This window comes from Octopus bimaculoides, chromosome 11 (genome assembly GCF_001194135.2).
Source record: "Octopus bimaculoides isolate UCB-OBI-ISO-001 chromosome 11, ASM119413v2, whole genome shotgun sequence".
Lineage (NCBI taxonomy): Eukaryota > Metazoa > Mollusca > Cephalopoda > Octopoda > Octopodidae > Octopus > Octopus bimaculoides.
Genome location: NC_068991.1, coordinates 53,561,760 through 53,576,192, shown reverse-complemented (window position 1 = coordinate 53,576,192; position 14,433 = coordinate 53,561,760). Strand labels below are relative to the sequence as shown.

The window sequence follows — 14,433 nt, the reverse complement described above, 5'->3', positions numbered from 1 at the left end:
GGAAGAAAAACTAGAAGTAGTCCACTATCTAGATGACGAAGTTAGTAGCGGGGCAGGGTGTGCTGAAAGTGTAGCTGCTAGAATAAGAATAGCCTGGGCAAAGTTCAGAGAGCTCTTACCTCTGCTGGTGACAAAGAGCCTCTCGCTCAGAGTAAAAGGCAGATTGTATGACGCATGTGTATGAACTGCCATGCTGCATGGCAGTGAAACATGGGCCGTGACTGCTGAGGACATGCGTAAGCTTGCAAGAAATGAAGCCAGTATGCTCCGATAGATGTGTAATGTCAATATGCATACTCGACAGAGTGTAAGTACCTTGAGAGAAAAGTTGGACCTAAGAAGCATCAGTTGTGGTGTACAAGAGAGATGGTTGCGCTGGTATGGTCATGTGGCAAGAATGGTGATGATAGCTGTGTGAAAAATTGCCACACCATAGTGGTTGAGGGAACCTGTGGAAGAGGTAGACCCAGGAAGACTTGGGATGAGGTGGTGAAGCACAACCTTTGAACATTAGGCCTCACCGAGGCAATGACTAGTGACCGGGACCTTTGAAAATATGCAGTACGTGTGAAGACCCGGCAAGCCAAGTGAGACCATAATCCGTGGCCTCTGCCAGAAGTGTAGCCAGCTCACTTATTCGTATCTTTACTTCATTGGACACTAAACTCCGCTTGCAAAGACCTGTTGAGGAAATCGAAATCGAATTTAATTCGACGACTGGCACCCATGCCAATCTCTCCTTCATTTCACACTAAACTCTGCTTGCGAAGACCTGTTGGAGAAAGTGAAATCGAAATCGTAATTGAACCATATTCGATGACCGGCACCTGTGCCAGCGGAGCACTAACAGCACTGTCCGAGTGTGATCATTGCCAGAGCAGCTGTCTGGCTTTCATGCCAGTGACATGTAAATGGCACTATTTGAGTGTGATCACTACCAGCGTCACCTCACTGGCACTTGTGCTGGTGGCACGTAAAAAACACCATTTTGAGCGTGGCCATTGCCAGTACCACCTAACTGGCCCTTGTGCCGGTGGCACGTAAAAGCACCCACTACACTCTCGGAGTAGTTGGCGTTAGGAAGGGCATCCAGCTGTAGAAATTCTGCCAGGTCAGACTGGAGCCTGGTGCAGCCATCCTGTTCACCAGTCCTCAGTCAAATCGCCCAACCCATGCTAGCATGGAAAGTGGACGTTAAACGATGATGATGATGATATATATATACATATATATATATATATATATATATATATTTAAGATATAAAAGTGTATAAAATATTTTTATGCACAAAGAAGAGACCACTGACAGGATTTCTTACATGCTAAAAAGGCCGGTTAAAGCCCAAACCACAAAAAAGAGAATTCATGAGGCATGCCATTATAACACTAGAACAAAAAAAAAATTTAATTAGTTAATCCTGAACTTGAGTTTCGCTATTATTTGCCAAATGCACTAATTTGGAATCTGTGGCTCATCAGTGGAATCACTAATTAATGAATAATTATGTAGTTGCAAATACATACTGAAAACACGTGTGCAAGTAAGTCAGTTACATCTTTATCCATTAAGGGTTTGAACTTAGTGCATGAGCATAGATATATAGTCCAGCAGTAAATAAAGAAATTTAAAACTGTATCCTATATAGCCTCAGAATTAAAATTATTACATAATTATTCATTAATTAGCAATTCTGCTGATGAGCTACAGATTTGGCAGTTAATAGCGAAACTCAAGTTCAGGATTAACTAATTCATTTTTTTTTTCATTCTAGTGTTATAACAGCATGCCTCATGAATTCTTTTTGTGGTTTGAGCTTTAACTGGCCTTTTTAGAATGTAAAGAGTCCTGCCAATGGTCTCCTCTTTGTGTATGAAAATATTTTATACACTCTTATATTTTTAAAAATACGTCACGTCTTATGACTATTATTTATGTATGCTAACTAGTGGTAATAAATTATTCTAATTTATTACCCTTATATTTACAATAGTATGTGTGTGTGTGTATATATATATATATATATATATATATATATAAAAGACAATTCAGATAAATAAGAATACATCTACATCTACACAATTTTTTTTTCATTATTAATCATTCATAAGGCTGACAGAATCATTAGCATACCAGGCAAAATGCTTAGTGGTATTTCACCTGTCGTTACGTTCTGAGATCAAATTCCGCCAAGGTCGACTTTGCCTTTCATCCTTTTAGGGTCAATAAATTAAGTACCAGTTAAGTACTGGGGTCAGTGTGATCGACTTATAGAAGAGAAACAGGGCATTATGAAGTATTTGTGTTTTGAAATGGTAAAATCTGAAGAACTTATGATGGAAATAAATAAGCATAGTCAAAAATGTTTTGGTGCTCAAAACTTTATTCAACGATGGAAAAGTACTTGAGAGAAGCAACATTCCTAATGCTACATATTATGGGTGGATAGAAATAAGACTAACAAACCTCTCAGTGCAGAGTGTCCCACTGTTTGGACATAACATGTCGATGATGGTCTTCAGATGTCCTTTTTCCTTTCCAGCTGGAATATTATTTCTGGCATCGATGCTAGTCTGGTTCTTTGTGTATTGAAAAAAGTTCATTAACGTAAAAAGTGTGAACGCAATTGTGCCAAACCAGGCTAACTTTTTCCATTCTCGAAGCGTAGACATACAGCAATCCAAGATACTCTAAAATATATATATATATATATATATATATATATATATATATATATATATATATATATATATATATATATATTAAAAAAAAATTTTTAATATTGTTTAGTAAGAATTTCTTTTCAAATGGATATCAAGATAAGAGAAAATATTCAGATACATTCATTAACCCTTTAGCATTTAACTGTTTAACATTTAATCTGGCCATGTCTGGCCAAAATATTCTACTTTCTTTAAGTTCAAACAGAAGGCAGGATAAATTCAAAACAATGTGAATAGATACACATTACATTTAACAGAATAATCTGAATGTGAAAGGGTTAATTTTGCAATTTGTTAATATTGTAAATACATCTTTAATAAAAATACAATTAAATTACAGTCCAGATATTAGTAAACAAAAATAATAGCAAGAGTCAAAGTACACAAGTGATACAGTAAGGATTCTAACATTCTAAGAAGTCACTTGCCCCTTATGGAACCAGAGTAAGCCAAATTCGAAAATCTACTGTTTTTAATTGAACTGAATTAGAGTTAAAAGTAATCTGACACCTGAGGATTATAAATAAATTCAACATGAAGATGATGAGTCATGGAGATGAAACAGAGAAATTAACTAAAATATATAAGGAGTTACATATATGGTATTGACTACCTTTGTTTTATGCACATCCTTATATGCAAGTGAGGTGTGGGCTACTATGAAGAGGACAGAACATTGACTGGCTGCAAAGCAAAGGACAAAGTTCAAACAGGCCAGATTTGACATCTCGCATCTACTCCAGAATGATCCATGCTAGGAATATCATTACGAGAACATATTCAAAGTGAAGCAATTAGAGAATGGAGTGGAGTGAACAATGTAATTGCAGAATATTGAAAGCACAAGTTCCACTGGGCCAGACACATCACAAGATTCACAGATGGACCCATGCAGTTGGCAAGTGGTATCCAAGAGATCAGTAAAGGCCAGTGCAAAAGCCTCCACAACAAAGGGAAGTTGATCTTGTTCAGCAATTTGGGTTAAGATGGAAAAAAATGGCACAATCAAGACAGATTTGGAAGTGCACTGTGATCAGCAGTGTATAACAGCATCTGATGTCTGGCCAATACTGTGATATATATATATATATACAACCTGGCATGAGGTACAGACAAGGGCAGCGGAATCAAACTCTCTCATACACCAAATGAGCCAACAGCCGAAACAAACGCACATACAGGAGTGGTGATGTGAAACCCTGCAGCCTGAGGAAATCAGCTGAAGAATAATCATAAGTGATGGTGCAAAACCAGAGTGGTGCTCCAGCATGACTCAAGCCACATGACTAAAATGAATGAAAGAATATATATAAATATACACATACACAATCTGGGCATCCCAATATAAGAGGTTCATAAGCTTTAAGCAGTGAGTAGCAGGTATAGAGAACATAACTATTGCATAACTATTACATCAATAGCTTCAGCTAGCTGAGAAACATATGCAGCATGCATTTCTACTGGTTCTCGCCCCTCAACTTGGATTTATCTATTGTTATGCATTTTTACTTGTTAACCATCATCATTGTTTAACGTCTGCTTTCCATGCTGGCATGGGTTGGACGAGTTGACTGAGGACTGGCGAGCCAGATGGCTGCACCAGGCTCCAATCTGATCTGGCAGAGTTTCTACAGCTGGATGCCCTTCCTAATGCCAACTACTCCGAGAGTGTAGTGGGTGCTTTTACGTGCCACCGGCATGAGGGCCAGTCAGGCGGTACTGGCAACAATCACGCTTGGATGGTGCTCTTAGCACTCCACTAGCACGGATGCTAGTCAAGCAGTGCTGTCATCGAATTTGATTTCAATTTCACTTGTCTCAACATGTCATTGCAAGCAGAATTTAGTATCCAATGAAGGAAAAGTACACATAAATGGGTTGGTTACACCCCTGGCATAGGCCACAGGTTATGGTCTTACTTGGCTTACCAGGTCTTCTCAAGCACAGCTTATCTCCAAAGGTTTCAATCACTAGTAATTGCCTTGGTGAGGCCTAATGTTCAAAGGTCGGGCTTCACCACCTCATCCCAGGTCTTCCTAGGTCTACCTCTTCCACAGGTTCCCTCAACCGCTAGGGTGTGGCAATTTTTCACACAGCTATCCTCATCCACATGACCATACCAGCGCAGTCGTCTCTCTTGCACACCACATCTGATGCTTCTTAGGTCCAACTTTTTTCTCAAGGTACTTACACTCTGTCAAGTATGCACACTGACATTACACATCCAACGGAGCATACTGGCTTCATTCCTTGCAAGTTTACGCATATCCTCAGCAGTCACGGCCCATGTTTCACTGCCTTGTTTCATACTTTCTGAGTAAAAACATAAAGACCGCCTTCAGTCATGAATGACCATGGGATTGCACCTAGAAAGTTACCCTCAGAGGGACAAGTCCAAGCAAGGTTGTTTGTGGAAGGCCAGTAGTCACCTATGCATACCAGCCTCCCCTCTTCATGCCACTGATGTTATTCAAGGGAAAGGCAAACATTGATACAGCATGGCACCATTGACATCACAACTCATTTCTACAGCTGAGTGAACTGGAGCAACATGAAATAAGTGTCTTACTCAAGAACACAACACACTGTCTATCCTGGGAATCAAACTCACTACCTCATGGTTGTGAGCCAGAAGCACTAACCTCTACTGAGTTTTCATTTCATAGGTCCCAAGTTACTCTGGTGGTTGAAAAAATTGGGAATGTCTAACATGTTTAATACATGAGTGCCAGGGAAATATGTCTTGTGTGTCATATGTGATACACAAGACAGACAAAGAGTTGAGACAGTTTACAAACTTCAGAAAGAAAATAAGTACACATGTTGCTGGCTAGAATATTTTCATTATAAATCTATTCATTCTGAACTGATCTGAGACAAACAACAAACACAACAACAAAAGAGATGACAACAATGATTTAAAGTATAACTAGAAAATAAATTATTTGATAGAATGAGGTAACTACACAAACACCTAGTTTGAAGTTCAACTAAATAAAAGAGAAAATAAGAAAACTTCTATGAATGCAGAAACTTTTACAAAAACCTTTATATTTCAGGCAAAAAGGCCATTCCTCAAAAGAAAACAGTCTTGAATCAGTGCAACTGGACTTTTCCAAGACTGCTTCCTACTTAGAAGCTTTCTTATTTTCCCTTTTATTTTCATTCTTCGGAACGAATATGCTTCAAGCAAACTACAACGCTCTTATCAACTAGATATTTTGAACATGTGTTGCATTCAGTTTACAGAAACTGAGATTTGAAACTACTTAAGAAATTCAAATGGCTGCTCATCACCAAAAACATCATAAATCTGATAAAGTTATGACAGAGTAACTTTCAACACAAATCATACATAATGCTCAAAATTTAAACAAAAAGAAAAAAAATGTTAAAACAATAGGCACAAGCATAGTTGTGTGGTTAAAGAATTCATTTTGTAACTACAAGGTTCTAGGTTTCATTCCACTGTATGGCACTCATGAAAAAGGTGTTTTCTACTGTAGCCTCACATTGAACAAGGCTTTGAGAGTGAAAATTCAGGAAATGGAAACTGTGTAGAAGCCTAACATATATGTATTTATTTCATTTTTATTTGTTCAGTCATTGAACAGCAGTTATGTCAGGGCAATGTCTTCAAAGAATTTAGGCAATCAATTTTACATCCTACTTATTTCAGTTTGGGTCTTCTTTTATTGATCAAAGGGTTATATATTTATTGCAAATTCGATGACTGGCATCCATGCCAGTGGAGCGCTAAGAGCACCATCCGAGCATGATTGCTGCCAGGGCAGTTGTCTGGCTTCTGTGCCGGTGGCATGTAAAAAGCACCATTCGAACATGACCGTTACCAGCGTCGCCTTACCGGCACTTGTGCCAGTGGCACGTGAAAAAACATTCAAGCAAGGTCATTGCCAGTGCCGCTGGACTGGCTCCTGTGCAGGTGGCACATAAAAAACACCACTTGAGCATAGCCGTTGCCAGTACCACCTGACTGGCACGTAAAAGCACCCATGACATTCTCAGAGTGGTTGGCGTTAGGAAGGGCATCCAGCTGTAGAAACTCTGCCAGATCAGACTGGAACCTGGTGCAGCCATCTGGTTCGCCAGTCCTCAGTCAAATCGTCCAACCCATGCTAGCATGGAAAGCAGACTAAATGAACGTGTGTAGCTTAGTGGTTAGGGCATTTGGTTCATGATCATAAGGTTGTGAGTTCAATTCCTGATGACACATTGTGTCCTTGAGCAACACACTTTATTTCACATTGCCCAGTTCACTCAACTGGCAAATATGAGTTGTACCTGTATTTTAAAGGGCCAATCTTGACACATTCTGTGTAATGCTGAATCTCCTTCAGAACTATGTCAAGGATACATGTGTCTGTGGAGTGCTCAACCACTTGAACATTAACTTCACAAGCAGGCTGTTCCATTGATCAGATCAGCTGGAACACAGTTTGTCATAACCAACACAGTGCCAGTTGTATGACTAGACCAGAGAAATTGATATTACCAGAAAGCAAAAAATAGATTTATCTTTTAGAAATGTAACATTTGTAGACAATGAAAAAATTAGCTTGATCAACAGTTTTTGTTGCAGAAAAGCTGCACTGATGTAATACAATTTGCTAAACATACATGTACAAGGGTCAATGATATAAATACATCAATACTCATTTGATAAAATGGTTAAAATGGTTGTAAAAGTTGTTAGTGTCATTTACCAAAGTCATATCTTTCCTTTCATCTTTTTACTTGTTTCAGTCGTTAGACTGAGGCCATGCTGGGACAACACCTTGAAGAATTTTTTTTAGTCAAATGAATCAACCCCAGTACTTGTTTCCACCCCCCCTCCTTTTTTCTTTAAGCCTAGTACTTATTCTATCAGTCTTTTTTTGCTGAACCACTAAGTTAAAGGGGCACTGTCAAGTATGGTAGGGGACAAACACAGACACCCACGCATATATATATATATGTATGTATGATGGGCTTCTTTCAGTTTCCGTCTACCAAATCCACTAACAAGACATTGGCTGGCTTGAGACTATTGTAGAAGACACCTGCCCAAGTGCTGCACAGTGGGACTGAACCTGAAACCATGTGGTTGGGAAGTAAGCTTCTAATCACACAGCCACTACTGCTCCTATATCACCTCATTTCTTAAAAGGTTAACTTTGATGTAAACTATTTTTTTTAGTCTGTGCACTATGGCGAAAAAGTGTTGCTATATCATGAGACTTGATAAAGGATATGAGATGAGATGTTCCATTAACTATATATTAAAAGAACTTCAACTGAGCACTGCAGACTAATGAAACATAACTGCCCCTACTTCATTGATATCAATAAAATTAAGTAGTTGTTCAATAGAGAAAGAAAGCATTATTATATAACCAGGACTTACCATACTATTGGGTCTGATACCTACTTGAATTCTGACTGCATCAATGCTCGAGTACTTTAACAGCTAATGAATTGTATGTATAACTAATAAATGTAATAAATAAATAGTATAATATAACTTTTCTTATTAGCTGTAATAGTAGTCTAAGAACTGCCAAGTCGAGTAGATTTCACAAAAATATGTTGTGTTCTACTTAGGTTTCATTGAAAGTTATAAAATTCCTTGTCAAAACAGAAAAACTTGTGCTGGCTATTCAGTAAATATCGAAATAAATTTAAACAGAAAGGTTCCTAATAAGTACAAACCATCTTTTATTTTTTTTTTTTTGTTTTTTAATAACAGTAAATCATATAAAAATGGGAATTTGATAAGAGTGAAAGAGCCTATAAAACAATACTTTAACAAATGTGTCAAGTAGATGAAATTATATATAAGCTTATATATTAAAGAGAAGTTCTACTTCAGAAATTAATGTTAATTTCACCTCTTTTTATAGCGAGTAATATGGGGGAAGGAGGCAGGGAGGGGAATTGCTTTTGTTTTTTAAATAGTAATTATGATCTTATGCAAACATGTACACACCTATGAAATGACTCTTGTAGAAACATAAAAAAATTAAAATACAAACTAAATAATACAACGAACTTACAAATAAAACTGTATTGAGAAAAATTATGAGTAAATATATAGCTTGGTAAATTTCTGAAACAAAATAAAACAAAATAAAAGTGGCATTTACAGACTTCCACAATATATTCTACTAAATGTCATGGAAATTATTCAATATTATATAAATACACCTTATGGTAAATAATGCTTTAACATTTAGAAAATGTTAATATAAAGAAAACTTTGATGAAACATCTGTTTAATTGTTACCTTTTACACAGATAATTTAAACATTTATAGGAACTAAAATGTCATTCTTAGATTCAATTATTTTCTCTCCTAATTTTTTACATGCTCATATGCAATATTTTAATTACTCAAAAATGTCATCTTCATGAAGATCAATAATTCAGTAGGGATGAACATATTTAAGGTAGAGCAACAAAAATCTAATTAAAAAAAGGTAGAGAATAAAAGAAAATATTACTTTAAGTATTTGGTAAATAGGAGAGACAATTCCAGATATGTTTTTATTTTATTAGACCTCCCCAGCAAAGCCTAGCTTTCACCTTACTTGCTGAAGTAATAAGACATCTCATTTGTTAACTTATAGTAAACTTTTCCATAACTAAAAGACAAGAACAGTCTTTACTCATAAAAATACCCTAAATTAAATCCTAGGTTATATTTTCCTCAACATTTACATTTATTATCTTATACTTTACCACATTTTCTACAGGACATCAACTCCTCTAAGTATTTGCTATCATTCTCAAGCAAAAAATATCACTTATTTTTAATATTTAACTACTTTCAAATAAATGCCAAACATCAAATTATAGTTTTACCATTCAACAATCTATTGCAATATTACAAACATCAATATTTCTGAAAACTATGTTCTCTAGATTGAAATATCAACAAAATGAACATGGAAATTTCTTAACCTTTATTAAGACTGAAGTTCTTGTTCATGTTATTGTCATTTCCAAAACTGACTGCTGAAATTCCAACCCAATTTTTGATAAGAAAAAATTGGAAAGTAAATAACAATACAATTTTGTTTGTATTATTGTTAGAATTCTCTTCCAAAGAAGTATGTGTGCAAGATTAATAAATGTGGGCAAGATTAATTACTATTACATGACTATATCTACATTTAAAAATATGGTTCTAAGCTCCAAAAGTATCTTTCATTATCATCATCATTTAATATTCATTTTCAATGCTGGCATAGAAAGGGCAGGATCAGTGATCTGTAAGGCTGCATCAAGCTCCAATGTCAGCTTTGGTGTGGTTTCTATAGCTGGATGTCCTTCTTAATACCCACAACCATAAGGTGTGTACTGGGTGCTTTCTTTTTTTTCATGTCATCAGCACCAGTAAGATCACTAAGTAATTTGCAAAACAAGGAAAGAACATGAAAAAGGAAAAAGAAAGGAGTACATGATTTATTTCTCACTTCATTGAGCTCTTCTTTGAGAAACCTTTTCAATCGAAAACTGTCTAAAAATGACCATTGAAAACGATATTTAAGATATTACGGGCTGAAAATTACTGTTTAAAAATCTTGGATTATCTTAAACTTTGAAAAGGAAACTAAAACCGTCTCTTTTCACCAATGCAAAATATTATCTCTAGGCTTTAACCAACTTCAATAATACCCCAAAACACTATCTAAATACTATACATATTTAGCAGTAGCAGCATCACCATTGTTTTGTGACATCTGTAGAGCCAGTCAGTATCATAAGCATTAAAATTATATAAATTCACTTACTTTGCAAAATGAAGATATCACATCTTGAAAAGAGGAATAAAGCAGACTAAGAATTAGTCTTGGAATGGCATAGTAAATGTAATTTACAAATTTAAAGTGGATAAAGTTATAAAATAATAAATAAGAATTAATAACCTACAAATTTAATACAATCAAAATTATTAAAAGCAAAAAAAAAAGCTGTTACTAAAAAGAAAATCTGGTTTTTTTCCGTAATTAAACAACTCTTAACAACAGACCAATGTAATTCTATTATAATAATGGTTTCAGCGAAACGTTGGGCAATCTTTCGGTACAAGTTCTCTAAATGCCAAATCGTTTGACAATCGTTCGGCAATTTCCGTAAAGAAAGAGGGAAAGGACGTTAGTCAGTGACAGCTTTGATCTGTTAGGTAAGCAGACAGCAGGAAAACCCATCCCTTAAGAACACATGCCAGTTATCTCTCTTTCCTCCTCCCTCCCCCTCTCTTAAAAACACGTCACTTATCTCTCGCTTTCTCTCTCTCTGTCTATCTCTTTCACACTCTCTCGCTTTCTCTCTGTCTATCTCTTTCACACTCTCTCGCTTTCTCTCTCTCTATCTATCTCTTTCACACTCTCTTAAAAACACATGTAGGTTAGGGTTAGAGATAGAGAGAGAAAGCGAGAGATAACTGGCATGTGTTCTTAAGAGAGGGGGGGAAAGAGAGATAACTGGCATGTGTTCTTAACAGATCAAAGCTGTCGCTGACTAACGCCCTTTCCCTCTTTCATTACGGAAATTGCCGAATTGATGTAAACAAACGCTGAAGCAAAAGGGAGGATTGGTATCGAAAGATCGCCATAACAGTCATTATTAAGCTAGTGTTTGGAACATAAATTAGCATGTAACTTCAATGAATAGTTTTAATTCTATCACAATAAGGTTTTATCATAGAATCAGGGACAGTCTTGGGTGAGTTGGCAGCAAAAGGATAAAGAGCAACTATATGTATGCATCCGTATCCTACTTCTGTGTTCGCAGTGTGCTGTTTTCATCTTAAAATTTATCTCAGCAGATTTCGTTTCATAGAATTTAGAGCCAGTACTGAAAAGTACATAATGAGATTATGTGGCACTGAAAAAGGAGTAATAACTCCTGAAATATCCATATACACCCATTACCTATCTTTCTATCTTTGATTGCATTGTTTACATAGATGCTTCCTATATATGAAATATAAATTTCAGAGCTGGCTCTAAACTCTGTAAAAAATCTACAGAGATAAACTTTAAAATCTACCTTTTTTCTGCTCAAACTGATCATATCCACCCTTTTACACCTACCCTGCAATGTCATTTTAAAACTACACATCAAAACCACTTCATCAAAATCTTGATGCTATGAGATAATGCATGATTCATTCAAAACAATGTGAATAAATAAGCATTGCATTTGATATAGTAATCTGGATGCTAATGACATCTGCTACTTATATGTGACTCATATCATTTCTTTGTTTCCCATTTTTGGATAGGATGGAGTGTATTAAGTGGGAAAGAAGGGACTGTCCCAAAGTTATTGTTTGAATACCCAAGACTGGTAGTCAAATAACAGCAGTTGATGCTTGGTTTAAACACTTCGTAGTCAATATTGTCTACAGGAAAAATGTTTACAGGAAGAGTATTTCAAAGGCTGACATTCTGGGTAGGAAAGATTGTGCCCGGTCAGTAAGTCTAGTTGCATGTTTGACAAGGGATGTCAAAGTTAGGTGTAGATGACAGTTGCTTGTATGAAAGGTGAGGTGTCATCTAGAAAACAGTGAAGGTTGTTAGAGATGACAGTAGCAAGTAAATGTTAACATGAAATGCTTCATGTTTAACAGTAAACATACAGCTGTAATAATTGAATACAGTTGAATTCAGTATTTCTACCAAGTAACAGTAGCTTGTTCTGTTAGCAGGAAAATGCAAAGGAGATCGTTTCATAGCCACAGGGATTCAGGTTCAGTCTCTTGTAAGTGTATTTGGTAGATGAAAACCATGTGGAAGCTCATCATATATATATATATATATATATAAATATATATAAGTGTGTGTGTGATCCTCCAGCTTACTTGGTAACCAATGTCAGTCCCCATGACTTAGCAATTCAGCATAAGAGACCATTACAATAAGTACCAGGCTTAAAAGGTAAGTACTGATATCAATTTATTTGACTAAACCCTTCAAGGTAGAGCCCCAGGATGGCTGCAGTCCAATGATTGAGACAAGTAAAATATAAAAGATAAGATATTTAAAATTATCCTTTATTCAGAAATGCAATGTTTGAAAAGAAAGATAACATTAGTTTTGGTTCTCAGAATTTTAGAATCAAATCCTTGCACAATTCACATTATCTTATGTCTCTCGGAGATATATAAGAATCACTGATATACCAGGATTAATTCGGTTAACTATATTGATCTCCAACATAAATTGACCTATATCTAAAGAAGAAAGCAATATTGTGGTGCTTCCAAACAGTTGTTGGCACTCCGTCGCTTGCGACGTCAAGGGTTCCAGTTCATCCGATCAACGGAACAGCCTGCTTGTGAAATTAACATGCAAGTGGCTGAGCACTCCACAGACACGTGTACCCTTAACGTAGTTCTTGGTGATATTCAGCGTGACAAGGCTGACCCTTTGAATTACAGGCACAACAGAAACAGGAAGTAAGAGTGAGAGAAAGTTGTGGTGGAAGAGTACAGCAGGGTTTGCCACCATCCCCTGAAGGAGCCTCGTGGAGCTTAAGGTGGTTTCGCTCAATAAACACTCACAGCACCTGGTCTGGGAATCGAAACCGCGATCCTATGACCGCGAGTCCACTGCCCTAACCACTGAGCCATTGCGCCTCCATGCTTCCAAACAGTACAGGGGCAGAAATGGTTAATATTTCTACATGTTGTTAAGAAACATGACACCAACATGATAGCTGTTAGAGGTTGGGTAGATTTAAGCTTGCTTTGTATCCTCTAATATCATTTAAATAGGCTTCCTAGCTTTAACTGTTCTGCCTGCATACTGTGGAGAGAACTTGTCAGATTAACAAGCCCAAACTGAAATATCAGCAATTGTCCATCGAGGGTCACCAGTCTAGGACTGGAACCAAAACATACACAAAAGACAGGTAAATACCAACCTCAGATTTGGTTGTTCAATTTTAGTAAATTCCTGGCTAATCAAGATAATTGCATTCTAGGTCTATTTTTCCAGTTTCTGCAGCAGGTCTAAAAGTAGTTCTTTGAGCAGACACAGATTTATCTTTTATCTTTTACTTGTTTCAGTCATGGTACCATGGCCATGCTGGGGCACTGTCTTAGCCAAACAGCAGTCTCTTTTGCTAAACTGCTCACTTACAGGGAGAGAAACAGACAAAAGTGGAGGGGGACAAGCACACACACATACGTATACATACATATACAAATATATATATTCTTTTATTCTTTTACGTGTTTCAGTCATTTGACTGTGGCCATGCTGGAGTACTGCCTTTACTCAAACAAATCGACCCCAGGACTTATTCTTTGTAAGCCTAGTACTTATTTTATCGGTTTCTTTTGCCCAACTGCTAAGTGACGGGGATGTAAACACACCAGCATCAGTTATCAAGCAATAGTGGGGGGATAAACACAGACACACACGCACACACACACACACACACACACACACACATATATATTGCCCAGCTCTTCGAAACGCCGGTGTTAAAACAGGGGTAGCTGATGAAGTAGAATGTTCTCTATGTGGCTTGTGTGTTTTCTCATCTACGTTTTGTTTGCAATGTCCTGTACCCAGATATGCACCTATACATACAGGTGGATGTCGGTATGCACATACCTGTACGTATATATGCATATACTCATTTACTATTTGTTTTTATATATATATATATATATATATATATATATTTATACTCTTT

General features: G+C 36.6%; 1 protein-coding gene across 8 annotated transcripts in view; it reads right to left on the bottom strand.

The window, feature by feature from the left end:
• Positions 1-14,433, bottom strand: part of LOC106870604 (uncharacterized) — a 62,199-nt gene that overhangs the window by 13,017 nt on the left and 34,749 nt on the right. For 2 of the 8 annotated variants that reach the window (XM_052971812.1, XM_052971814.1), the window contains 3 exons: positions 10,515-10,537; positions 8,775-8,827; positions 2,465-2,688 (listed from right to left, as the gene is read on the bottom strand). In XM_052971812.1, coding sequence (XP_052827772.1) covers positions 2,465-2,688; positions 8,775-8,827; positions 10,515-10,537 — 300 coding nt within the window. The remainder of the gene's footprint in view (positions 1-2,464; positions 2,689-8,774; positions 8,828-10,514; positions 10,538-14,433) is intronic. The other 6 variants (XM_052971818.1, XM_052971817.1, XM_052971816.1 and 3 more) reach the window with 3 other exon arrangements.